Genomic DNA, 25958 nt, shown 5'->3' on the forward strand with positions numbered 1-25958 from the left:
TCCCAGACAAGTGACCTAACATTCATGCAAACTCCTGAAAAGGCTCAATCAATTCCAAACAATGTTTTTCATTTAACAAACTCCATAAACCCAAATACCAGTTTCCTGTACAAATAATTAGACTAATGCATCCTGTAAAGTTCTGGTAATTTATGTACTTACATAGGACCACTGTACAAGGGCACTTTCCACCAAGGTCACTAGGTTTCCAAAGTGAATTTGTATAAAAGTACTCTGGACACCATTACACTCTTCCACAGAAAACTGCAGCAGTAAATTTATGAAAGTGTTCCAATTCAAATTTCTACCTTTTATAATGAACTTAGTGTTAACTTACCCCATATCTACAAGTGTGAAACATTTCACTCTTCATTTTTAATGTCAAGCTATCATTTTTCCCAGATTGCCTGGTACCAATAACTGGAGATTACAGGTGAACAGGTTTCTCATAAAAAAAGGACCTTCTTTAAATTTTATACTTTTATTTACAAACACCACCTCTTTGAAATGTATTAATTTATGAAGTATAAACATCAATTTACTATGCATAGCAATATGTTACACTGAAGCAAAATTGGGTGGAGGTAGGGCAATTTTGAAAACATACGAAACATGTTTATATATGGGAACAAAGACTTCAGAATGGGAACACATCCACATCAAGATGACTTACACAAGCAATATGAAATCTACATTGTGCAAAAATAGGAAGCAAAATGTCACAGTATATGTTAACTTTCTCAGCAACTTATTTTTCAATTTTGTACCTCACTTATCCGAGCCTATATTCACTTTCCATAATAGCTGTATTTTCCTGCAGCACTGTAGGCTTAACTCAAACATGAGAACTAACAACCTTTTAGGCCCTGGAGTTAAAAGGCACATTCAGCATATTAAAAAATAAAATCCAAGTGCCATGTTTTTAAAGCAGCCCACCAAAAAAATCTGCACAAGGCTAACAGGTCTTCGTCACTTCACTCCTACTTTCCAGGGAATGCACACACTTGAACAGGAGGAGAAACAAGCATTACAACCAGCAATGTTATGGTGCATTGTCTCTTACAATTACATGTATTTAAGCAAACTTTCTAAGTGTTGCATAATCAAATATTTAAGCTATCCATTCACACTCCTGTTTTGAAATGTTGTCCATGTAGATAGTAAGGAATTTACTGCAAAATTTACTTTTAAATTAAAGTTTCATGAAGAGGGCAGGCAGTAAAATAGCAATCTCGGAAGCCAAACTATGAATTCCAATGGCAAACTATCATTCAAAACTGTTGGTCAAGATTGATGTAACATCTTGTCTAAGCTGAAATGAAGGCAATAACTTGTTAACACCTCCGTTTTATTTAAGTTCGCACATGAACAAATTAAATATAAACAATTTAAAAAAGTGACAAAACTGATATTGGCAGATAAATTTAATTTTTATTGTAACTTAATGTTTTTAATTTTATGAACAGATGGCTATTTTTTAAAAAGGCATTTTATAAAAAGTGATGTAGTTTTACCTTAAATTCTAGTATAAATAATAGGCTGCAATTTTATTTTATGATTTTTATTTCGCACATTGATTTTTCAGTAATTTGGCTTGTTAAATGGATTGTTTCAATGCAATAATAAAACATTGTGAGTCTCCACAGCATGAGAAAGAGAAAAAATGCCATGACAAATCTGACAAGACAAAAATTACATACAAATTACAACTGCACTGTTACAGTATTTTTGTGGGTTACTTTGCTTCTGGAATGAAATCCGTTTCCACAACTAATATGCACTTTTCTACATCAATGTTAAGTGTCCTTGCAGCAAATTTAATCTTCTGCACTTTTCCACAATAAATATTTCAAAAACACAACTCCAAACATACATAATGTAGCCTATGAGAAACCAAAATTTTATTACTGCAAGATACTATGCTCTGATGTCATGTTCAGCTAGGAACACAACTCAGGTAGATTTCTTAAAACCATTCGCATGCTGCACTAGCATTTCTTTCAGAAACAGAGGGAAGCCACATACTGAAAGGCTTGTTCAAAATTCTTGTAAAGGTGAACGAACCTTTTCTTTGTAGACTGAAGACTGTGTTTGCACGTGTAGATGTGTGAATGTTTCCTTATAATAATAATATACCGATTTGACCAAAATCGAAGGGTAAAGGATCAGGAATTGGGAAGGACTGGAATGGAAGCAGGTACGAAGATAGGAAGGATTTCAATACAGTTACTTGGAACAGGGATTTGACGGTTCTCGCGGAGGGCCAGATCAGTTATCACCCCCTTCTTGAGGTTCATCCCCATCCCCTTGCGTGTCCGAGGTCCACAGAGTGAGGTTGTCCCTCAGCAGCTGCATTATGAGGGTAGAGTCTTTGTAGCTGTCTTCGTTTAGCGTATCCAGTTCAGCTATGGCATCGTCGAATGCCTGTTACAAAGATTGTTATTAGTAAAACTACTTAAAATTTCTTGTACATGTAACATGATCAGCATTTAAATTGTAAGTGAAAAGCGAACCCTCATTTCAGTATTAAAGAAGGCTGTTGATTCCACTGTTTTTATGTGCACCATTCCTAAACCTTAAAACCACAGCTGTATTAAGGCCATTATGGTGCAAAATTTTATTGTTCTTAATTCAAGAGATATGTAAAAACTATGCTCTGAATCTTTTACAAACAATTTCATGAAGAAATAGTAAAAGATACTGTAATGGTCAGAAGGCTATTACACATCCAACATTTAACAAAACAACACTGCAACAATGTATTAGGACCACAACAAGGCTATCATTTACAGACATCACTGTTGTACTGCATTGTATTTAGAATGGAATAATCCTTGCCAATTTGTTGAAAACTGTTAGTATTTAGTTGACTATACGAAGCAGCATTAACTATTTTTGATGAAGGTAAATATTAAACAGGACATATTAGTGACAACTTTACATTTATAAGGCAACTGTATAGATTAACTAATCAAGCAGCAACAGCAGAAAAAGGTTTTACTAATGTAAAACCTGTATTTGCGTTTTCTTGCCACCACTAGAGCAGTTCATCTATCCAATTACACTATATGAAAAATTATTTTTGTTATTGAACTATAGAAAGTTTGTAATATTAGACAATGTAACACCAGTAATTTTATGTAAATCGTTTCAAAACATTAGTGCAACACTGCTGTGCAGACTGGTTTGCTACTCTAAGGTTTTGTCTACACAATGTTTTGTTCACTAACATCCATTATATTTTCATTCCACTATCAAATACATTTTAGTAAACTCCACAACTCAAGGAGTAATTCAGATAACATGCAAATCATGGAAGGGCCAGACAATTATTGCATAACACACAATATGTTAGCGTTGGGAGTCCTGATAGGGCATGCTGATTACATTAGTTAAGAGGTATCAGCAACTCTTCTTTCAACACAAATGGGAACCTCCATAACCCAATCTTGGGCCTACCTGTTTTGCAAGATGACACGCTCTCGCTGGAGAATTGATAATTTCATAATAGAATACGGAGAAATTTAGCGCTAAGCCCAAACGTATTGGATGGGTTGGCTGCATTTTTGATTTTGCAATATCAAATGCTTCTTGATACGCTTTCTGCGAATCATCCACTACCGCTAATAAAAAGGCAAAAGAAAACATTTGAGCATTACTTTTCGAAGATACCACACGGGAAATTAAACTTACTTAAATGTGCGATTAGATGCAGTTTATTTTCCCTGAACTGTGTCGACCAGCAATTTTATTAACTTTTCTCACACATTTAAGTAGTTTTGTAACATGAAACTAAGCAACCAGTCTGCCATCAGCACTGCCTTCAACCTAGAAGTCCGTCACCTGAAGTCAAAGAAACCAACCTGTTTCGCCAACTGACACGCTTTGTCTGGCGAATTTAAGATTTCATAGTAAAACACGGAAAAGTTGAGTGCCAGCCCCAGCCTGATTGGATGGGTAGGCTGCATTTTGGCCTTGCTGATTTCAAAGGCATCCTGGTATGCCTTTTGAGAGTCATCCACAACAGCTGCAAGAAATAGTTTTCCACTTATCAAAGGGAAGTATTCCATATCAAATTTAAAAGAATTAATTTGTTACATCAATTTCTGACCTATGTGAAAGTCATCAAAACTTCTTGGTTCTGCTGGAAAGAATTTGTAAAAATGGTGACAAGTATGTGACAAAAACTTGTCCAGTTTTAAGTCTTATTCACTGTGGCTATTATGCAGATGGTAATAGTTATCTGGGAGAAGTTAAACATTACAGAAGTACAATGAAAAAGCATATATTAACTGATGAAACTATGACAACATTTGCTTAAAGTAATGTTGAGAAATGATTGGAGCAAAATGAAAATAGGTTTATGAAACAGTTTCCTCAGAACTATACCTTACCTGTACAGGTGACTTTCCAAGAACTGTACAAATTGCATATGCTTAAAATGTTTTCAAAGAAAAGCAGGTGGTGCCTAAATTTTAATTTTGTTCCCTTACAAATATGTCCCTGTATTACTACCTAACAGTCCAACTCAAAGCTGGTGCAATTTTTTTTTTAACACTATATGAAAGTTACAAATTCTCAACATGCAGTGAGAACTCTAAACATGTTTACAAATGAAATCATGAACTGTGACAATGTATCATGTCTGTTCACCTTGTATTCCAGTCTTGTGAACTAACATCTTATCACTACAGAAAATTGTGAAGACTAATAAACTTTGCAGAAATCAACTGTTACATTCATCAATTAACCATAAAAAGACCAAGACTCTTCCAAAATATAAAATTTTGGAAATGTGCCTTAACTACTGCTCCGATAATTTTATGTCTTTCATATTCCTCAAGAAAGTATTACTTACTATTCCTGTTTTCTCCTGTGGCAACTTCTGCAAGGTACCTGTAATAATCTCCCTTCATCTTCAGGTAAAATACTTTGCTTTCAGCATTACTTGCTTTTGGAATAAGGTACTTATCTAACAGGCCCTGTAAAAGAAATAAGTTTACAAGTCTGTTCTGGGCAGTAAGCACAGGCAGTGTTACTAGAATCTTTCCTATGGATGAAATAGAAACACTTATGAGGTAGAAGTAAAACTTACACAACCAGAAGCTAGTGAGCTAACTGAATTGTACGAACTTAACACAGGTAAAACTGGTGCAATTTTATGCTCTACACACCAACGTAACGACGCAAAATTAAATATTACCTAAACTATGTAAATCATTCCCACTGAACAGGGACGTAAATTTGTCACATCTCTTGACAATGCGCACGACTGCTGGGCGATCTGTTGCGCCGACTTCATCCGCCAATGGTAGGACCATGAAAATAGATACACCAATCTAATAGGGCTGAATGAATGAGCTAAGACTGCTTGTTGCGGTACGCGAGTCACAGCTGGTATGGCTACGGCACAACGGAATGCAGCGCCGGCTGTCGCCCAGGTGGCACCTGGCAACAGTGCTGGTGACTCAGCGACAGCCCACTGCACGCGGCACACCCTGTCACAGCGTCGTTGCCTCACGCTTCTGCGTTAACACGCATCTGACATACTTCCGATATAGTCTACTACACATGCCTTTCGTGTTTTCACGGATTGGCCCTGTCGTCGCGTCCTTGAACCCTCCGGGTTGAAAGTCCCAGAAGAATATTTATAATGTTTTACGATTTTAAAATTTGTTTTGCAAGTCAAATGTAACAGGTTAGTTTACGCTATATTCAGTCCATTGTCAAACAGCAGTGCGCTTTTACTTTATAAAATTCCGGAATTGAAATTCCACCTGACGTCAATTCTGCACGATGTTTCAAAAGTAAGGCACTGACAGTGACACTAAGGCCGAAACTTGCGACATGTTGCCTTAACAGCATACTACTAATGCGTAGTAAACAGGCCAATGCACGCATTTCGAGGGCGTGATTAACAGCCAAATTGCTTTTTCAGTAGAACACAAAACTTGGTTCTAGATATTAAGAAAATGCCTAGAACAGTACCTAAGGGCTGCATGGTACCTGGTATTTCTTCACGAAGATCGATAAACGTATCTGTTGAAGATGGACGAAACGTGCGTTGTTCCCACAAATCACTCCTGTCAGCAGCACGCTGCTAATGAATAAACACTTAAGCTGACACGCAACTTAAATCACTCTTTACGTCATGTCATATCAAGTCAGTAATTTGCCATCTCCGTAGAATTTATTTTACCATGTACTTACCCGTAAATAATCTGTACGGATGGCACCTGTAAGTTCGGAAGAAATCTTACAGAGATGAGCTACCCATTGTACTAAATGCTTGTTCTCTGTAATTGCTGATGAAAGGCAAGCTGAACATGGGAAATTAACGCAATCTGGTGATCACGGTCTGGGATGCAGCAACCCCCCCCCCCCTCATCCCATTCCGATGCGGATGGTCTTTAGCGTCATTTGAACAAGCCGATTCTGGATAGACCGATCTATCACTGCCCATTTGCAACCAAGAATATTGAGGCAGGTTCACTGGAACAAAATTTATACTGCATATTCGTACATGTATGCGTTATAATTTTTCGGGTTAGATAATAGAAAGGTGACAATTTACATCACACCTCAACGAAAGCAGCCAATATACATAACCACTAGTTATGCACTTTACTGTCAAAGGCAGTCTTATGTGACGAACTAAATCCGACGACAGATTGGCGAAGTTCGAAGATAAAATATTTCCCAAAAACTGTAGATTATAACTTATTTATAAAATTTTGGCGTTCACCTTCTAAGGCGTAATGTTCACCTGGGAATGGAGAGGTTCCACCTACTTTGAAGTCCCACTTAAAGGTTACGACGAGTCCGTGCAATGACTTCCCAAACGTATAAGCAAGCAAAATTTTCTGCAAGACATTCTCCCAAAGTTATTTGGATGGTAGCCATATTTGTATCTTCTAAGTTTTATCGAGATTGTACTCCTCTACCTCAGGACAAAGTCAGCACTCAGTCTTCACGTTATTCAAGCTTTCAATAAAGACAGGTGAAGCGGCGCACCCAAATCGTGTAGGTAAAACCTGTAAGTTTTAACAATGGCTACATCAGTGCAAAAAGCTGTGGCGGTTCGTAGAGCGATTCAGACATGCAAATACGTTTTTATAGGCACTACTACCGGAAAAGGATAAATTATTTCAGATTAGGTAAGATACTTCCGCGGCGCACAAAAATAGTTAACGTAACCATGATCACGCGAGCAGATCTGTCACTGCTTCGTGACAGATCGCCAATTTTCCTGCAGTTAACCGACGCACACATTTTTTGCTATTACTAAGCAAATCCAACATCGGCTGCGTCGACGGTGAACTTAGCATACCGTAGCAAGCACCAAATAATTTTCTTCGTAATCCATTGTCTGTCTGCTCTGTAGGCTTATTTGCTTCTAAGCCCGTAACGACAGATCTAACTGCAAGCTGATTACGTCACTGATATGGGTGAAGCGAAACAATTACGTACTTATGGCCGCGACGAGGAAACCATCCCAAATTTCAGAAATTTCATGACTACGGACCAATAATTTTAACGATTGTTTGCCCAAATACACTGACAACGCCCATTAAACGTAAGTACTTGCCAAAACCCTTTGAGCGGTTAGTACAATATACCTAGCAGCTCCTGCCTAGACTTCATGCAACTGAACACTGAATTAGGTTCCTCCAGACAGTACCGACGGAATAAAGATTTAACTATGGCAATACGAATCTATGTTGTCTACCTCACCACTATCGGCATTGCGTTTTCACATTGTTGCACCAGCAAAACTGCAATTTTCGAAAGCATTTCTCTTCATTCGCAGAATTGGTCGGAAAACACTCTGAACTGCCCTGTAAAACTAATTTTCCACAAAGACACGAAAATGCTGGTGAAGTGACGAGGACAATCTTTAAACTGGACTCTTCGCGAGCTCCGTATTTAATTTAGTTGACGTAAGGAAAGGAAGTGTTTAGCACATTTGCCTCATTTTTCCGAAGCTAGTGAAAAAGCTGAAGCAGAGCCAAGCTAACAGCAACCTCTCCCGGTCGGAGCTTATTCCCAGATGATGACGTCAGAGTACATCTAATCCTGGAGAGTGCCTCACACTGCCAGACTCGTCAGAGACGTACCGTGCACTGACTCTTAGCTCAGAAGCGTGGGCCAGGTTAGAAGGTCTAAAATTTCAAGTGCGCATAATTTCTGATCTTTTAGACATAGGAACCTTTTCTACAATTAAAGATTTCCCTCCAGAAGATAAAGAGTTTGAAACATACTAGAAGTCAGTCACATTTCCACGCATTTAAGGAAAAAATGTTTTACCCAACAAAAAATCAAGAAGGGAAACTACTGCCTCTGCGTCACCAACAGGCCGTATTTTCGACACACGAAATTCTCCATTTTAGGAACCTCTAGGGGCATTTGTCGCGGCACGGACGCTGTAGAAATTCCTTTACCGCCCATGGCGTCACTGTTGATACAAGTGAAGGAACCAGAGGAAACAAGTGACGCAGCCTGAATACCTCACCCTGTTTCGCCATCGCCACTTACGTCATCCGCAACGTGCGACCGACACGCGCCGAGACAAATAAGGAACCGCACGCGAAACCTACGGAGGAAATGCATTACGTTCAGGGAACAATTCTCTGGGTTTTCATTAGACCGTTATCCGATAAAAATCGTTAAAGCTTTTCCAATACACTAACTTAATAATCAATTCCCGCGCAAATCTTTACAGTTTATTATTAACGAAGTCACGCTTAACTTACCTTTCTGACGACAATTACGTCAACCTGACTCAGTATTTCCACAAACGGCACGAGAGCATTTTTAGCTGTAGCATTAAGCTATCCTATCATAAGCGCAACGTTAAGACAGGACTGTAAAGTTTCAAAATAGTATGGATAAGTAAATGAAAGGCTGTACTTACGAGAACGTCGTAGCAGATTTCTCTCAATTCCTTCTCGACCTTTTCTCTGTACTCCTTTGCCATCTGCTGCTTCCTCTCTGAACCTTCCGTCTTCTGTTCAATTGACGATATAACTCGCCATGACGAACGCCGGGCACCCACAACATTCTTGTAGGCGACCGATAGAAGGTTCCTTTCCTCGTTGGAGAGCTCGACGCCTGTCTCCGTAACGGCCTTCATCGCAGCGGCCATGTCATCGTACCGCTCGGCCTGCTCGGCAAGCTTCGCTCGCTGAACCAACTCCTCTTTGTCCACAGACATTTGTGTAGGGTGGGTTTATCGGACTGCTGGATAGAAAGTAATGCATTAGCTGAAACCAGAGCAGGATGGCTACGGTGTCTTAAGCTACAAGCATTTTGTTCCAAACATGCAGTTCAGCTAAACGACAACCGCACTACAAACGCTTAGTGTGCAATAGTGGACTGAGACAACGCGGTACCATTATTCGAAAATCTTGTCTCTTTCAAAGCATGTTCTGAAAAAACTTACTGAACGAAAATTCGCAATGACGCTGCGAGAAAGTCTTAATACTGGATATCACAGGCACTTGAATCCACTAAGTAATCAACGACCGTTCACACAACACAACAGCCTACATTTGTCCACCCGGTCTGGCAGCCTAGCCTGGGACTGGTCGCGACACCGAGTGGCGTAGAACACTACTGAAGAGCTGAGCGCCGCTGCCCGGGAGCTCTCGCCCTACGCGTGAACTGCGCCGGATCGATCGGGCGCGCCCGTCGCGTTGCGCACTCCCGCCAGGCGGCTCCACCGCCAGAGCGCCCCTCCCATCTACGCGCCGATCAATACTGCCAACTTACGCAATTATCAGCGCGCTACACAAAAATGCAACATTATACACTCCTCATTGACCTGCAGAGCCCAATCGACGCGGAAAAATTTGTTGGTGACACACACACAGAAAAATTATGAGATTCCCTCTCCTGTGAGTAATGGAAGCTACCCCATTAGCTTTCATGAGTAGTATTATTCCATTACTACTTTTTCAAATGTACTCAATGTCATGGTATTACAATTTACAGGCCAGACTAGAGCATGGTACACTTCCCCCTCCCCAGGCAGGTTTTTGGGTCGAGTTATTTTTTTGTGTAGTCTAATGTTTAGTATATATTGGAACAGTGAAATTTTGCTGACCACACTGTGGACTGTAAGAGACTTCTCTGTAAGATAGCCTTGTCTCTACATTTGCACAATGTTGACTGCATTTTCAAATATTTAATAAAGTTTGTTACAAGTGAGACTTCTAAGATCCTTAAAACTATATCTTAACTATAAAAATACAAATGGACAACTAATTTTATACAGCCTCCAAAATATAATGATCTAGTTTTACAAAGAAGAGGACAATATTCACAGAGTGTTTTATTATAGGAACCACACCAGCATTTACTGGAATTCAGGGATGTCGTATAAAAATTGAGGTCTGTCAGATAGGATTCTTGTGTAGGTCATGTCAACCAAAGTAAAATTATCAGGTAACACTAATTCTATAGTTATTTTTACCATAACAGCTGAAAGTACAATGGCAACTTGCCAATTGTTTCAGGAGTAGCCTAATAATGGTATGTAACCACAGAGATACATATGTAACGACATTTGGTGCAAAAACTAGAATGAGATACTCTAAATTGTTTCATATATTCTAACCAAAACAATTCTGTGAAATCTTCAGCATCAAAGTTTGAAACTTGATCACAGGAAACTCAGCCTCTGGACTTTATTTCAACTTAAGGGAATACTAAAGAATTTGTCCAATGAACTTTACAAGCCATACTTCATGATTACATCACACTACTACTGTCCCATTTTTCAAACTGAAAAAGAGCACAATGAATAAGAATGGATTGTTCTAAAGAATTTAATTCTGAAAGTAGTATCAGCTGCCTGTTACCTACTTATCACAAATGTTACCCAAATCCTCTCCTTTGTGTTTACGATGAATGTGAGATGTTTTGCAGCTTAAGTACTGCATTTAATGTCACTTCTTTAAGTACAAAGGCACTGGTTACTGCCAGAACACAGTTTTAGTTGACAGCAGTTTTAGAACAGCAATAGGAACTGCAAGTCTTCATGGAGAACCACCGTTTCTCTCAAGGACTACTAAAACATTTTTATCCCAAAATTGCAAGTGTGAAAGATGTAATTTGATGTAGAAAGTAAGCTACTGGAAACTTCACAAAACAAGCTGCCACTGCTTAAAAAAAAAAAATATTATACATGCCCTTCTTATACATGCTGTCCATTTCAAATCCACAATGGACCAGTTAAATTATAGAAAATCACAATGGCAAAAAATGTGCATTAGTTTGTTTGAAATTTTTGTGAACTGAATTAGTGAACAACGTGATGGCCATGCTGCCTTGGTTAATCTCCCACATGAGCTGTCACCTTTCACAAGTGGTGTCACTCACTCATTACTCCTTTCTATCTCTGGTAATGTGTTTAACAAGAGTTGCACCGTCTTTGATTCACATTAAACTTAGTACCTCTATTAACTGGGTGGGTTAGTTCAAGCTCTTAGGAGTGTACCAATTCAATTAAAATCATGCCCAGTGTAGCACTAGTGTTCAAACAGCCTTCACTTTACCTTAACACAGAACAATATGTGCGTGTGTCAATCCAGTAATACAATGCACATGTAGCTGAAGTTTGGAAATCCAATTCCAAGCAGAATTATTTTCTGCTGCAATGTCACATTCCAAGACATTAACCTACTCATCACAACTTAGGCAACTATAGCTTTCTTTAACACACATTAACATATTTACCACTTGTTCATACAGAACAACATTTCTGACGATTGCAAACTAGCAACTGTAGTTATGTAACGCGAAGTTACAGTATTCACCCTTCATTCCAGACTATGATGACTGCATGATCTTATCACAGGAAAAAATTATTTACTTGACAGTAACTCATCAAAAACTGATGTTCCTTTATGTGTGCAACTGGTCACTGCAATTTCGAACACTACACTTTAAGCCCTTTACATAAACTGTTAGTTCTCATTTTTATTATTTTGTAAAACTTAATATCCTGAGCTGGGTATACTCTGACAAGAATAGGCCTTCAAAAAACTAAAGATTCACATTTTTCAGTGCCAATACATTCTCTACCACTAAAGACGATACAGTCGTACATTTGTAGCCTGGCTGTCATGTCTTGGTTGAGGTGGTTGCTACTAGGTATCTTTCTTGTGTGCATCTTTGGATAATCTAAACACACACTCAGTCTATCCTGTATTAGATCATTAAGACAGTGCTTCCAATAAAGAATGACTGTGTGTTCCTGCATTTAACACTGAATTTAGCAGCTTGGCTAGTGAAGAATAATTTTATAGTGAAAAATGTTACTCTATTAGAGACAAGTTAATGACAGTTCTCAGTTGACTAGTGCTCACGTGTGGTACGAGATAAGCACTGTGCTCCCAGCACCAAGACTTCTTCCACAAAAAACTATTGTGAAATATATGGCTTTTCCTCCTACCCACACAAATTACGGGAAGTTTAAGGATGTTTAATGAAAGTCCAAGGCTGACGACTTTCAAAAAATTAATAGTTTTAGCTTTAAAGAGCTACACATTTATAAAGGGTGTTCAGAAATTCCCACTACAAACTTGTAGGCCTTGTAGAGATGAGTTGGTACACAATACAGGGTGATTCAAAAAGAATACCACAACTTTAGGAATTTAAAACTCTGCAACGACGAAAGGCAGAGCTAAGCACTATCTGTCGGAGAATTAAGGGAGCTATAAAGTTTCATTTAGTTGTACATTTGTTCGCTTGAGGCACTGTTGACTAGGCATCAGCGTCAGTTGATGCTAACAAGGGAACCTCCCCATCGCACCCCCCCCCCCTCAGAATTAGTTATAAGTTGGCACAGCGGATAGGCCTTGAAAAACTGAACACACATCAATCGAGAAAACAGGAAGAAGTTGTATGGAACTATGAAAAAATAAGCAAAATATACAAACTGAGTAGTCCATGTGTAAGATAGGCAACATCCAGGTGGGTGTAAACACATGAGCGCCGTGGTCCCGTGGTTAACGTGTGCAGCTGCGGAGCGATAGGTCGTTGGTTCAAGTCTTCCCTCGGGAGAAAATTTTAATTTTTATTTTCAGACAATTATCAAAGTTCAGGCACTCACATATAATCATCTTCGCTCTCCAAAATTCCAGGACATATTCAGATTTGTTTGGACATATGCAGGATTTGACGGTTTACACACGGAAAAATTTGAAAACGTTAAAAACCTATGTTTTGACAGAGCACAGACAAAACTGTGTGACTGTGAAACTGTTGCATTCATTTGTTGCAGTTTATGTGACAAACTCTTATGTTTTCACACTTTTTCGGAAATGATCATCACATCCACAAGAAAACCTAAATTGGGCAAGGTAGAAGAATCTTTTTACCCATTCACCAAGTGTGCATGTTAGGTGGGTCGACAACATATTCCTGTCATGTGAAGCACATGCCATCACCAGTGTCGTATAGAATATATCAGACGTGTTTTCCTGTGGAGGAATCGGTTGACCTATGACCTTGCAATCAAATGTTTTCGGTTTCCATTGGACAGGCACGTCCTTTCAGCTACTAATCGCACGGGTTTGCGGTGCGGTCGCAAAACACAGACACTAAACTTATTACGGTGAACAGAGACGTCAATGAATGAACGAACGGACAGATTATAACTTTGCGAAAATAACGAAAGAAAAATTTTCACTCTTGGGAAGATTTGAACCAGGAACCTCTCGTTCCGCAGTTGCTCATGCTAACCACAGGACCACCGCGCTCCTCAACGCAGATTGTCCTAGACGTTGCCTATCTTGCACATGGACTATATATATTTTGCTTATTTTTTCATAGTTCCACACAACTTCTTCCTGTTTTCTCGATTCATCTGTTCAGTTTTTCAAGGCCTATCCACTGTGCCAACTTATAACTAAATCTGAGGGGGGGGTGCGATGGGGAGGTTCCCTTGTAAGATGGCGACCGCTCAACAAAGCTTTGTGTGTTATTGAGTACGGCAGAAGTGAATCGACGACAGTTGTTCAGCGTGCATTTCAAACGAAGTATGGTGTTAAACCTCCGGATAGGTGGTGTATTAAACGTTGGTATAAACAGTTTACAGAGGATGGGTGTTTGTGGAAAGGGAAAAGTTCTGGACGGCCGAGAACGAGTGATGAAAATTTAGCACACATCCAGCAAGCATTTGTTCGCAGCCCAGGAAAATCGACTTTCAGAGCTAGCAGAGAGCTGCAAATTCCACAATCAACTGTATGGAGAGTCCTACGAAAAAGGTTAGTTATGATGCCTTATTGTCTGAAATTGGTTCAAGCACTGTCTGCAGCTGATAAGATTAAAAGAATCGATTTGTGATTTTATCCTTGCTCAAATGGAAACAGATGAATCTTTCGTTTCAAAGAATGTTTTTAGTGATGAAGCAACTTTCCACATTAACAGGAAAGTCTACCGTCACAATGTCTGTATATGGGGCACTGAGAATCCGCGGGAAACAACTCAGTGTGAACGTGACTCGCGTAAGGTGAACGTTTTCTGTGCCATTTCAGCCAATAAAGTTTTTGGTCCCTTTTTCTTCGAAGGTGCTACTGTAACTGGACTACAGTATCTGGAGATGTTAGAGAATTGGCTGTTCCCTCAGCTGGAACAAGAAGCACAATTCATATTTCAGCAGGATGGAGCGCCACCAAATTGGCACTTATCTGTCCGTAACTACCTGAACGTCAACTACCAGAGGCGATGGATCGGCCGCCAGGCAGCCCGTGACAGAGCACTTCATCACTGGCCTCCAACAAGCCCTGATCTTACCCCCTGCGATTTTTTCTTATGGGGGTATGTTAAGGATATGGTGTTTCGGCCACCTCTCCCAGCCACCATTGATGATTTGAAACGAGAAATAACAGCAGCTATCCAAACTGTTATGCCTGATATGCTACAGAGAGTGTGAAACGAGTTGGAGTATCGGGTTGATATTGCTCGAGTGTCTGGAGGGGGCCATATTGGACATCTCTGAACTTGTTTTTGAGTGGAAACAAAAGAAAAAAACCTTTTTAAATACTCTTTGTAATTATGTATAACAGAAGGTTATATTATGTTTCTTTCATTAAATACACATTTTTAAAGTTGTGGGATTCTTTTTGAATCACCCTGTATTTTGAGTAGTAACAATGTACAGAAACTTCATCCAATAACACTACATAGTGTTAAAGTTATAGGTGCAGCACTTGTGAATGTTATGTATACACATGGTGATTCTGTGATGTAGCAAACTGTGTAGAATGATGGAGAAGGATAAATGCATCAATTTGAGATAAGGGTCCCTATACCAGAAACTAGCTAGTAAAATACGTTTACTGGTACTGCTGTTGGTTATACTATAATATAGGCAACTTTCGGAGGTGGTACTACGAAACAGTAAAAATCTCTTACACATGGGCTCAAATGCATACCTTCAGAATTCTGAGCACTCTAGTAGAGATGGGTTTTCAAGTAGCAAAGATGAAGTGCATGCATTTTAAAACCGATGTTTACTGGACTACTACTTTGTTATCCTCCTTACTACCACCTCTTACCACACAATCTTTGCAACAACAGTACCAGCCTACATTCCCACTATCAGAGGGATTAGAACTGCTTTCTCTTTGAATTTTCGACTTGTTTCTTACCTCAAACTGATACATCTATCCTTGCCCATTCTAGAAGTCTAGCATCACAGAATCACCTTGTATATTCATACATTTACAGATGTTGGCACCTATAATTTACACACTGTACTGTCATTTACTGTTTCCCTGAGACGGATTCATATTCAAAATGTTATGTACTCACTCCCCTCTGCAACTTAAATTTTACAAATGAACAATTCTACCTGAAACTAATGCTAACCATCCACTGTTACGAAGTATCTGTTTCCACTAATTTTCCCTCTGTTTACACCAAGGGTTACACTGGTGCCTTTGTGACCTGCAGAAAAGTCTTAGTCCCACAAAGGATCTGTTTTACAAAAATTCAGGAATTCTGCGAACTTCACAAGCTTCGTTGTAAGTTTTACCCATAAAAAAAATTACTGGCCATTCTCAGACCACAATGGTTTAACTTTAAGCAGTCTGCTAATCAATGCAAAATGAGCTGAGGTACAAATCTAGTCTCAATACTTAGCTAGTACACAATGTCTTCCATGATCCTCCTCCTCCCTTCCCACTTCACCGTTAACTGGGTGCATAACCACAACCAATCACTTACTTCTTAATTGCCAAATCTACCCAAAATCAGCAGTTAGAAGATCAGATTTTGGAACAAGTTCAGAACTTTAATTACCTCGGAAGCTAAATTACCAAGATAAGACTGTGGACATCAAACAGACTACATGACTATACACAACATTAAAATACACAAAGAAATAAATATTCTGTTAGACCGTGACTGCAGTACCTGTTCTAAAAATGGCTCTGAGCACTACAGGGCTTAACATCTGAGGTCGTCAGTCCTCTAGACTTAGAACTACTTAAACCTAACTACCCTAAGGACATCACACACATCCATGCCAGAGGCAGAATTCGAACCTGTGACCGTAGCAGTCGCACGGTTCCTGACAAGTACCTAGAACCGCTCTGCCACCGTGGCCAGATGGTACCTGTTTTACTCAAAGGCAGTGAAGCCTAAGTTAGAAATAGCAAACATTTTAGCAGTGTTCAGACAACTGAAAAATTCTGAGTAGCCAAAGGTTTGACTAAGCTGAACAGTATTCCTAATGGAAACACCAGAAAATAATTGAGTATTTTTTGCAGTAAATGATAGAACAGAAAAAGTAGAAAGGACATCTGGAACAAACTGAATAAAGAATGAAAGATGACTTCACAATACAAATTCAGAGGAAAGTGGGTCAAAATAGAAAATTGAGAGGGAACTGAAGCCAGAACAGATCCCTATCCCTAAATTGTGAGAAGTAGAGGAACGAGGAAAAAATCTTTTTCTGTTACAACTGAAAAAACTGAACAGTCAATACATGAGGAGTATCTTAATCTAATGATCCTGAGAAAAGCACATCATGGTACAGGTACATTTCAGATTACCCAAGGGCATTACACAAAATGAACTTTCTTAAGGACGTAACTCAAATGGCCAGTTGGAAACTTAGCACCTTATTCCACATACATAAATACACCTAGATATCATGCAGTCAGAAGAAATGACATTTCATGTGGCTAGGGCCTCCTGTCAGGTAGATCGTTCACCTGGTGCAAGTCTTGACGCCCCTTCGGCAACTTGCGTGTCAGTGAGGATGAGATGGTAACAACACCCAATCCCTGCGCAGAGAAAATCTCCGACCCAGCCGGGAATCTAACCTAGGCCCTTGGCACGACATTGTGGTACTGACCACTCAGCTATAAGGGTGGACATGCAGTCTGATTAACAGATGGACCAGGATTGACCAGAAAAACACGCACATGAGACTCGAAAATTTCAGTCTAAGGATACACAACGGAGTAAGCCACTCAATGGTCCCACCAATACCTTGCAACACACACACACACACACACACACACACACACACACACACACACACACACACACACACTATAACCATGTACCACATTCTATATTCATTAGAAGTAGTAAGTGAACTAAATTCACCGACATCTCCAGCATACGTTCAAACAGATTCTTTATAATTTTACATACAGCAACATTTTATAGCTACTATCTTGTGTGCCAGGTTTAGAAGATTACTCTAGCTTCTATCTGTATTAAGAGATTACGCAAATCAGTTTTTGGATTTTATCAACACTTTTTAACCTGAAGTAAGACTCATTTCACCATTGAAGAAATACTTTTACCTCTATCCCATATACTTCAAGATTTAACTTTGAGGCAGTTCCTAATCTTTTTCAGTAATTATTACAAGCTGACACCCTAAATCAAAGTTAGTGACAAGTGTTAAACTCCTGTGCTAGATATTCCACAACTAAATCTCATGCAAATTTCATTGGCAAATTTTAATATCTTACTAGTGCACATCAATCTCTGCAGCAGCTACTTGAAAATTTGTGTTTCCCCGAAACAAACTGCCAGACTACACAATAAAACCACACACTTAAAATTACTCAAAGGCAGATAACTTGCCAGACACTTTCACTACCCTGGCACTATCGAACTGACTTATGGGCAACCCACTTGCCCCAAGTGAAACATGTGACAAACTTGTCCCACATACAGAGTTCCCAAAACAGTATACACAATTTTGTTACATCATTAGGGCATACTGTTACAAATAAAGGTCCACCTTAACTTATTTGATACCATCTAAAATGAAGTATCCTTCACAAACAGAAACTTACAAAAATGCAAGTACTTCTGTCTGGTAACTATTTCACAACTTTACAACCATTAAGAGGAATTAATCACTCTAATCCCCCCCCCCCCCCAACCACTCGCCAAATGACAACTTTTACTACAGTGTACAGGCAGTGGGACATAACTCCCTGTTGCTGTCCTAAAACCACTTAAAAACTGAAATTCTGTTTAACAGTGACAATTCCTCAGCTGTTTGATACTGAGCAGTTAAATATGCAAAAAGGAATTCCATTAGTTGACAAGAGCAAATTTTTCCATTGCAAATACCAATTTCTCTTTATTCCACTAAAACCTGTGCTAGCCGATACTAGATAAATTTCACAGAGCTGTTATCAGTTGATAAGTTGGACGAAAATAGCCACGGGCAGATTCTTTAATTTTATACGAGCGTCGGAATAGTCTACCTCCTTCCCTCCCTCCATCACAAACCACATAACAGCCTGAAATCTTACAACGTAGAAACATGAAACTGAATGTCATTTTTCCACTTGCAGACTTACGTGACGCTGTGAATATACTTACAGCAAAGAAAAATTTTAAAAACTTTACTACACTGCCATTAATAAATTTCAAATGCAACACTCATTAAATGCTCTTAGTAATCGTCTTTAAACAAGTGAAGGTCGAAGAAAACGAATCACGTGAAGTCTCGGTGCTTATTTGATAACGCGTGCATATTCACTGACAACATTCTCGCTTACGAGAAGCACACATACATAATTAGATAATAAAATTTGAGAGTGGAAGTCGCTTATTAAAATTACGCAAACATCGGACACACCACCGGTAAACTCGGCAAAATGGCGATTTACGGGATGGCACTCCTTCAATGCGTCATACCGTATTTCCACAATTCTTTGCATGAGAAACAATATGTACACAAATCTTAGCCTTCCAATTCTATTCTAATTAAAAGATACATCAATTAGAGACTTACGGTTTGTAAAAAATACCCTTAACAACTACGCCCCTCTTACTACACACTCAATCTACACACTATTCCAATCCTCCACTTCTCGTCGGATTCCTCGATGAATAAGAGGGGGTCACAGGGCGGAACAGGACTAACCAACGGAGTCGTTTACGGTATATATAACACAAAAGCACACAACATTTAAGAGCAATGAGTAATTTAAAATATACTATACATTTTAATATAAGACGAAAACTATAAACTGGCCAATTAACAAATAATTCCAGAAATATTTGGTTATATATAGATCAAAAACTGTGCCGGAACAAAGAGTACAAGTGAAGACAAACCAACGACAAACACAAGAGCCATCTAGCGGCAGGTAGCAAAAGTAAAAAAATAAATGGTCAGTTTCTGATAGTATTTACCGGATTCTCACAAGCAATTCATTAACAGCTTTCACGTAGATACGAAAAATAAAGCATTATGAAAAACAGGGATCCATATAAACGAAAAATTCCAGAAAATGTGGCCAACATACTTGAGAACGCTATACGGTAATCAGGTGTTTAGAACAGTAGTTACTGTAGTCAGTAATAAGAAAAGTCTGCAAAAGAGCACGTGTTATAATTTTGAGAACGTTTTTGATCTCTTTTCCTCAATATTTTCTCGGAACTTAACAGATGCAGTCCGTAACTTCTTAACAGCAATGCCACAAACTTCCAATCAATCTGGCAAGTTTTTTTTTTTTAGGACGTACTGACATTTCGGTATATTTCGGTTTCCTTTTTTGGACGCTACCAAAATGCTTATGATACACTCGTACTTCTAATCTTTTTAATGAAAGGTCAGCTCTGACAACGCGGAACAAAAGTTACGATGTATGTCAATCCTTCTGAAACGTAAATATTGTTTACATATAAATAAAATGTGTAAACAGATATTAACAATCGCTCTCAGTGACCACAGGTTATGCACTTTCAGCATACAATCTATCTTAATAAGGAAGGTTGTTTCAATCTTTACAAGAACAGTGTCCTTTCAATGTTAACATAGACTACCCAATGGCATTGTTATCAATTTTTAAGAGGTCATTTTTACCAAATTATTGTACCGGTTTTTTTTTCGCTCAGGTTCCAGCTAGAGTTATGAATACCAATTGAAACTACAAGTTTACTATAACCAGTCACAACTAATTTTTGTCTCCATTACGCAATTTAGACGTGAACCTCTATCATCAGGAGGATATATCTCAATAAGACACGTATGTATTGTGTACAAGTACGACCTTCGTTTAACCCGTGGTAGCAGCAGATAAAAACCAAATACAAGTCCAAAAGATTTCTTGCAGTTTCTGGTTGCAACGATGAACAATCATATAAATGTAAATACCTTTAGATTGCAAAAATATTGTACTAAAATAGTGTTTTTCTTTTTGCCTTCTATTGTGCCACAGGTCACCCAGAAATCGTGCAAACAACACATAGATGTATTATTAATTGACATAAATCCACCTCATGATAGTAGTTTCAATTTCCGGAACGTGTTGTGGGAAGAAAAATAAATTTTGATATGTCACAATAAACTTGTAGTTTCAGTCGAAATGGTGGTGTTGTTGTCTAGCAGGATAGCTAATCGTCAGTTAACAAGGGCTTATATCTACAAACACCAACCTGCAGATCATTATTTTACTGATGAATATCAGTGACACCAGTGCACTAGCAGTGTGAATGTCTTACATACAAGCTAATGAAGGAGAAAGATAGGGAAGGAGGAAAAATATTATAAGGTAGAATGTCCATGACATGAATAAAATGTCCACCATATAACACTGGATCTCGATTTTGGCATATCTCTCATAATTTGGTACAGATGATCTTATATAGATTGGAATAACAGATGTGAACTTGCTATAAAGACTTGTGTTCTGTGGAAACTGAGTACAAGCAAATTTTGAAATTCCTTCATGAGATGTTAATTTGAAATTATTTACAGTGGTGAGCAAATGGAGCATGTGATGTCTATAACCTATTATTAGGCATGATTGAAGAAAGTGGGGGAAAATCTAAATCAAGTCGAATGAGGCAGATTACAACAATGAGATATTGTTGAAAACTCAGTGTATCCTAAGTAAACTTTTAAATTCCTTCATAAGATGTTAATTTCAAATTCCTTATTGTGGTGAGCAAATAGAGCATGTGGCATTTATAACCTATTATTAGGCATGATCCAAAAAAGTGAAGGAAAGCCTAAATACTGATGAATGAGGTAGATAACAACACTAAGATCTTGTTGAAAATTCAGTGTATCCTAATCGTCACTCATTTTAGGAACGTTCATACTCAAAGGGATCTGTAGATAGGAAAACAGTCTTTCGAGAGAACAACTTTCAATTTGGTATCCAGGATGAATAGTTGTCACTGTCTCACCTTAACTCCTTCTGAAGCCTACTGAAAATTAATTAGGCAGAGGTATAAATCCTTTTAATGAAGGACAAGCAAGTGCTTCACATACAAAGACTGTTTCTCTACCTTCTGTGTACAGAGGAGATGCAGCTACTCATTAAACATCATGGGCAAGTCCAGTTCATGCAAAACAAATATACTGAGGAAGTATATATACTTCAACATATAAGTCTTTTTATTATTTGCAAGGAGCTTTCCTTGAGAGGTATCACCATTCCTTTTTTATTTATTTATTTATTTACTTAGTTTACATCCACATTGGAGCCCTAAAATCAAACATAATACAACATAGTCTACAATGATTAAGTTTAGGTCTTAGCAGTCAGCAATTTCTTCGTTTCCCAAAACTTCTTCACTCACTGTGATCTGGCTGCTTGTTCTTCTGCAGATATGACATACTTCTTCCATTCTGATGGTCTGAATGTCAGCTGTGTGTATTTGCTCTCCAGAAGCAGTTTCTATTCTCTGTGTTGAATTTGGTGTGTGGTGATGTTCAGTTTATACAGATCACTTTGTACTTCTTTAAACCAGATGTTTTTGGTTTTACTGTCCCAGAAGTAGTCAAAAAGTTGCTTCAGGATTCTAGCATTTGGTAGGCGAGATATGTGGCCGCATTGTATTAATAATGGATTCACTTTCTTTACACTACTGGATTGGGCAAAAGTCTCCACTCATCATAAACTTGGTGTTTCTTACTGATATTTGTTCGGAGTATTCTTCTATCAACTTTCTGCAATTTGTCAGTTGTTGCTTGAGAATTTAGTCTGAATAATGTTTCACTTACATATGTTGCTTCTGGTTTAACAATGGAGGAGTAATGTCGAAATTTAGCATTTATTGAGAGAGATCGTTTTTTGTAGGTTGGCCATGTAGTTCTCTGTGCTCGCTGAAATTTTAATGTTCTAATATCTACTGATGCTCTTTTATTAACATTCCAGGTAATAATCTCACCAAGATATTTAAACTTTTTTACTACTTTAATTTTTTGATCATTATGGAGTATGATATGGGATGTGTCATCTGGGAAGCTAAGTACCATTTCTGTTTTCTCAAACGAAATTTGCAATCTGATCTTTATCGCTAATTGTTCTAGTTGTTCTATATGAACCTTTGCTTCATCAATATTGTTTGCTAACAGCGTGAAATAATTTGCAAATGCAAGGCAGTTAAGTCGTATCTTTCTTCCTACCTTAACAGATGGTGGGCATATCTTGTCCCATTCATGCATGATTTTCTCCAGCACACAAGCGAACAATAATCGAGACAATCCATTGCCTTGTCGAAGGCCAGCATGAATCTCAAAAGATTGAGAGAATTCATTACTGAACCTTACTCTAACTTCAGTATTTCGAAGGGTGACTGCAATGAGGTTGACAAGTTTGTGATGTAAACAAAATTCTTTAAGAATTGACAGTAGAGATTCACGATGGATACTATCATAGGTTTTTTTAAAATCGACATATATCATGACTAGTTTCTTGTCCCTCACCCTTTGATGTTTCATTATCAATTCGAGACTAATAATTTGATCAGGACTCCTTCGTCCTGGATGACAGCCTCCTTGATATTCGCCTAGTTCACTATCAAGTTGTTCATGAATTCTGAAATACAGAACCTTGGAAAAAATTTGTAAGTAATATCCAGCAGAGATATACCCCTACGATTATTTGGATCCAATCTGTCTCCTTTTTTGTGTAGTGGATAGATCATTGCAACATTCCATTCCTCTGGTAATTTCTCAGTATTCCAAATGCCAGTAAGATCTTTGGGTAAGTTCAGAATAATTTGCACTTTTTCATATTTCCAAAGATCTGCCACTGGTTGGTTCTCACCAGCTGCTTTAAAATTCGAAAGTGAGTTAATCGCTGCTTGTACTTCATCTGGATGTGGTGGAATAACTTTTTCTAAATACGTTTTGTTTCTTGGATAGGGGTCAAATTCCAAATGATATTCAGGTTCCGCACTATTTAGTAACTGTTTGAAATATTTAGCCAATATCATTGAATTGTCATAATTGTTATGTGCTACCTTTCTGTCTCTATCCTTCATAATAAGAGTAGGTGGAGTGTATTTCGAATGGTACTATTTGAATGTCTGATAGTAATCTCTTGTCTTGCGGCGATTGAAAGCATCCTCGATAGATTTTAGCGAATCCTTAAGAATTGCTTTTGACCCTTCCAATTTCTTTGGAGGTTGATTGTCTAGCAATTATTAATTCCTCCCTGGAGCTTTCATTTCTCTTTTGTTGGTCACTTAACCAAGCCTCATGTCTACATTGAATTGCTACATCACATTCCTCATTCCACCAAGCATGTTCCATGTGTTTCCGTACCGGAGCTACTTCTTCAGCTAAGGCTTTCAATCGATTGACAGTGGCTTCTAAATTGTCACATAAAGGTAATCTTAATCTCTCGTAATATAGCTGATTACTAATAATATAACTATGGCCATATGTTCTCTACGTATTTAACTTTTGAAGTTTGTTTTTTCTTTTAGGTGTCAGTTTGATGTTAATTTTTGAAATGCTGTGGTCTGAATCAACATCGACGCCACGTAGCACTTTAACATTATAGATTTCCTTATGGAATTTCTGATTCATGGGCATCTTTCCTTTTATTATAATTATAAGTTAACTAACTATATATGGATGACAAACCGATTCCAAGGGATTAATTATCTACTTCGTTTCAAGTTTCATTAGATAAACTAGCTTTTGAGTTTACCCAGTACACTAAGTACAAAGTAAATGATATATCTCAGGGATAGGGATGGGGCAAATAAGGAACCCTAAGGGAAGTACCAAATAAAAGTATATATATATATATATTGTTACACAACAGTGTGAAGCTTTATTTATACTGTGTAATGTGTTAGTTTCTTACCTACAAAAATCATTCAGTAATTTATTTTGCAATAAACAATTTTTCACAGAGTCAAAATATTCGTTAACTTATAAGAGGTACACAATAACAGAATTTTTCATCTAAACCAAATATTATTACAAAGAACAGAAAGAAATTAGCTTGGCAACTTATTAGCCATTCCTGAGGCCAAACTGCCACTGTATTAATAATATGGAAGTACTGGAAACATTCTTTCCTTATGAAAGGTCACCCAAAGAAGTTTTAATGAAAGAAAGTTTGACTTCAATATATCACACATTTAGAGAGGGATAGATTAGCACTGAGTATTTATGACTGCATGAAAAAACAACTGCCTCAAAGTATGTCTGCCTCAAAGGGTATCTTACATGAGTAACGTAATCTATTACATTACTGGCCATTAAAACCGCTACACCACGAAGATGTCGTACTACAGACGTGAAATTCAACCGACAGGAAGAAGATGCTGTGAAATGCAAATGATTAGCTTTTCAGAGCATTCACACATGGTGGGCGCCGGTGGCTACACCTACAACGTGCTGACATGAGGAAAGTTTCCAACCGATTTCTCATACACAAACAGCAGTTGACCGGCGTTGCCTGGTGAAACGTTGTTGTGATGCCTCGTGTAAGGAAGAGAAATGCGTAACATCACGTTTCCGACTTTGATAAAGGCCGCATTGTAGCCTATCGCGATTGCGGTTTATCGTATCGCGACATAGGTGCTCACGTTGGTCGAGATCCAATAACTGTTAACAGAATATGGAATCGGTGGGTTCAGGAGGGTAATACGGAACGCTGTGCTGGATCCCAACGGCCTCCTATCACTAACAGTCGAGATGACAGGCATTTTATTCACATGGCTGTAACGGATCGTGCAGCCACGTCTCGATCCCTGAGTCCACAGATGGAGATGTTTGCAAGACAACAACCATCTGCACGAACAGTTCGACGACGTTTCCAGCAGCATGGACTATCAACTCAGAGACCATGGCTGCGGTTACCCTCGACACTGCATCACAGACAGAAGCGCCTGCGAAGGTGAACTCAACGACGAACCTGGGTGCACGAATGGCAAAAACGTCATTTTTTCGGATTAATCCAGGTTCTGTTTGCAGCATCGTGCTGGTCGCATCCGTGTTTGGCGACATCATGGTGAACGCACATTGGAAGCGTCTATTCGTCATCGCCATACTGGCGTATCACCCGGCGTGATGGTATGGGGTGGCATCGGTTACACGTCTCAGTCACCCGTTGTTTACATTGACGGTACTTTGAACAGTGGACGTTAGATATCAGATGTGTTATGACCCGTGGCTCTACCCTTCATTCGATCCCTGCGAAACCCTA

The 25958-nt window shown here is 38.5% G+C and overlaps 1 protein-coding gene across 5 annotated transcripts; it reads right to left on the minus strand.

Moving 5' to 3' along the window:
* Positions 1 to 1545: 1545 nt before the first annotated feature.
* On the minus strand, positions 1546 to 19443 carry LOC126194640 (14-3-3 protein zeta). 5 transcript variants are annotated; one of them, XM_049932823.1, is made up of 5 exons: positions 19286 to 19443; positions 8915 to 9240; positions 4859 to 4982; positions 3460 to 3623; positions 1546 to 2424 (listed from the first exon to the last, which is right to left on the minus strand). In XM_049932823.1, the coding sequence occupies exons 2-5, from the start codon at positions 9212 to 9214 to the stop codon at positions 2269 to 2271; spliced, it is 744 nt and encodes a 247-aa protein (XP_049788780.1). In that variant the 5' UTR covers positions 9215 to 9240; positions 19286 to 19443; the 3' UTR covers positions 1546 to 2268. The 5 variants fall into 5 exon arrangements, with proteins under 5 accessions (XP_049788780.1, XP_049788773.1, XP_049788798.1 ...); XM_049932816.1 differs by lacking the exon at positions 3460 to 3623 and adding an exon at positions 3864 to 4027 and having other exon boundaries at positions 19286 to 19442; XM_049932841.1 differs by lacking the exon at positions 3460 to 3623 and adding an exon at positions 3864 to 4027 and having other exon boundaries at positions 8915 to 9237; positions 19286 to 19437.
* Between the last annotated feature and the right edge of the window lie 6515 nt (positions 19444 to 25958).

This window comes from Schistocerca nitens, chromosome 1 (assembly GCF_023898315.1).
Source record: "Schistocerca nitens isolate TAMUIC-IGC-003100 chromosome 1, iqSchNite1.1, whole genome shotgun sequence".
NCBI classification, from domain to species: domain Eukaryota; kingdom Metazoa; phylum Arthropoda; class Insecta; order Orthoptera; family Acrididae; genus Schistocerca; species Schistocerca nitens.

Excerpts from the sequence above, each read along its gene's own strand:
- LOC126194640 (XM_049932823.1), bottom strand. The coding sequence starts at position 9,214 with ATGTCTGTGGACAAAGAGGAGTTGGTTCAGCGAGCGAAGCTTGCCGAG. Across the intron at positions 4,983-8,914 it reads AAATCTGCTACGACGTTCTC|GGCCTGTTAGATAAGTACCT; the intron begins GTAAGTACAGCC and ends TTTCTTTTACAG. Across the intron at positions 3,624-4,858 it reads CACAGGAGAAAACAGGAATA|CGGTAGTGGATGATTCGCAG; the intron begins GTAAGTAATACT and ends CCTTTTTATTAG.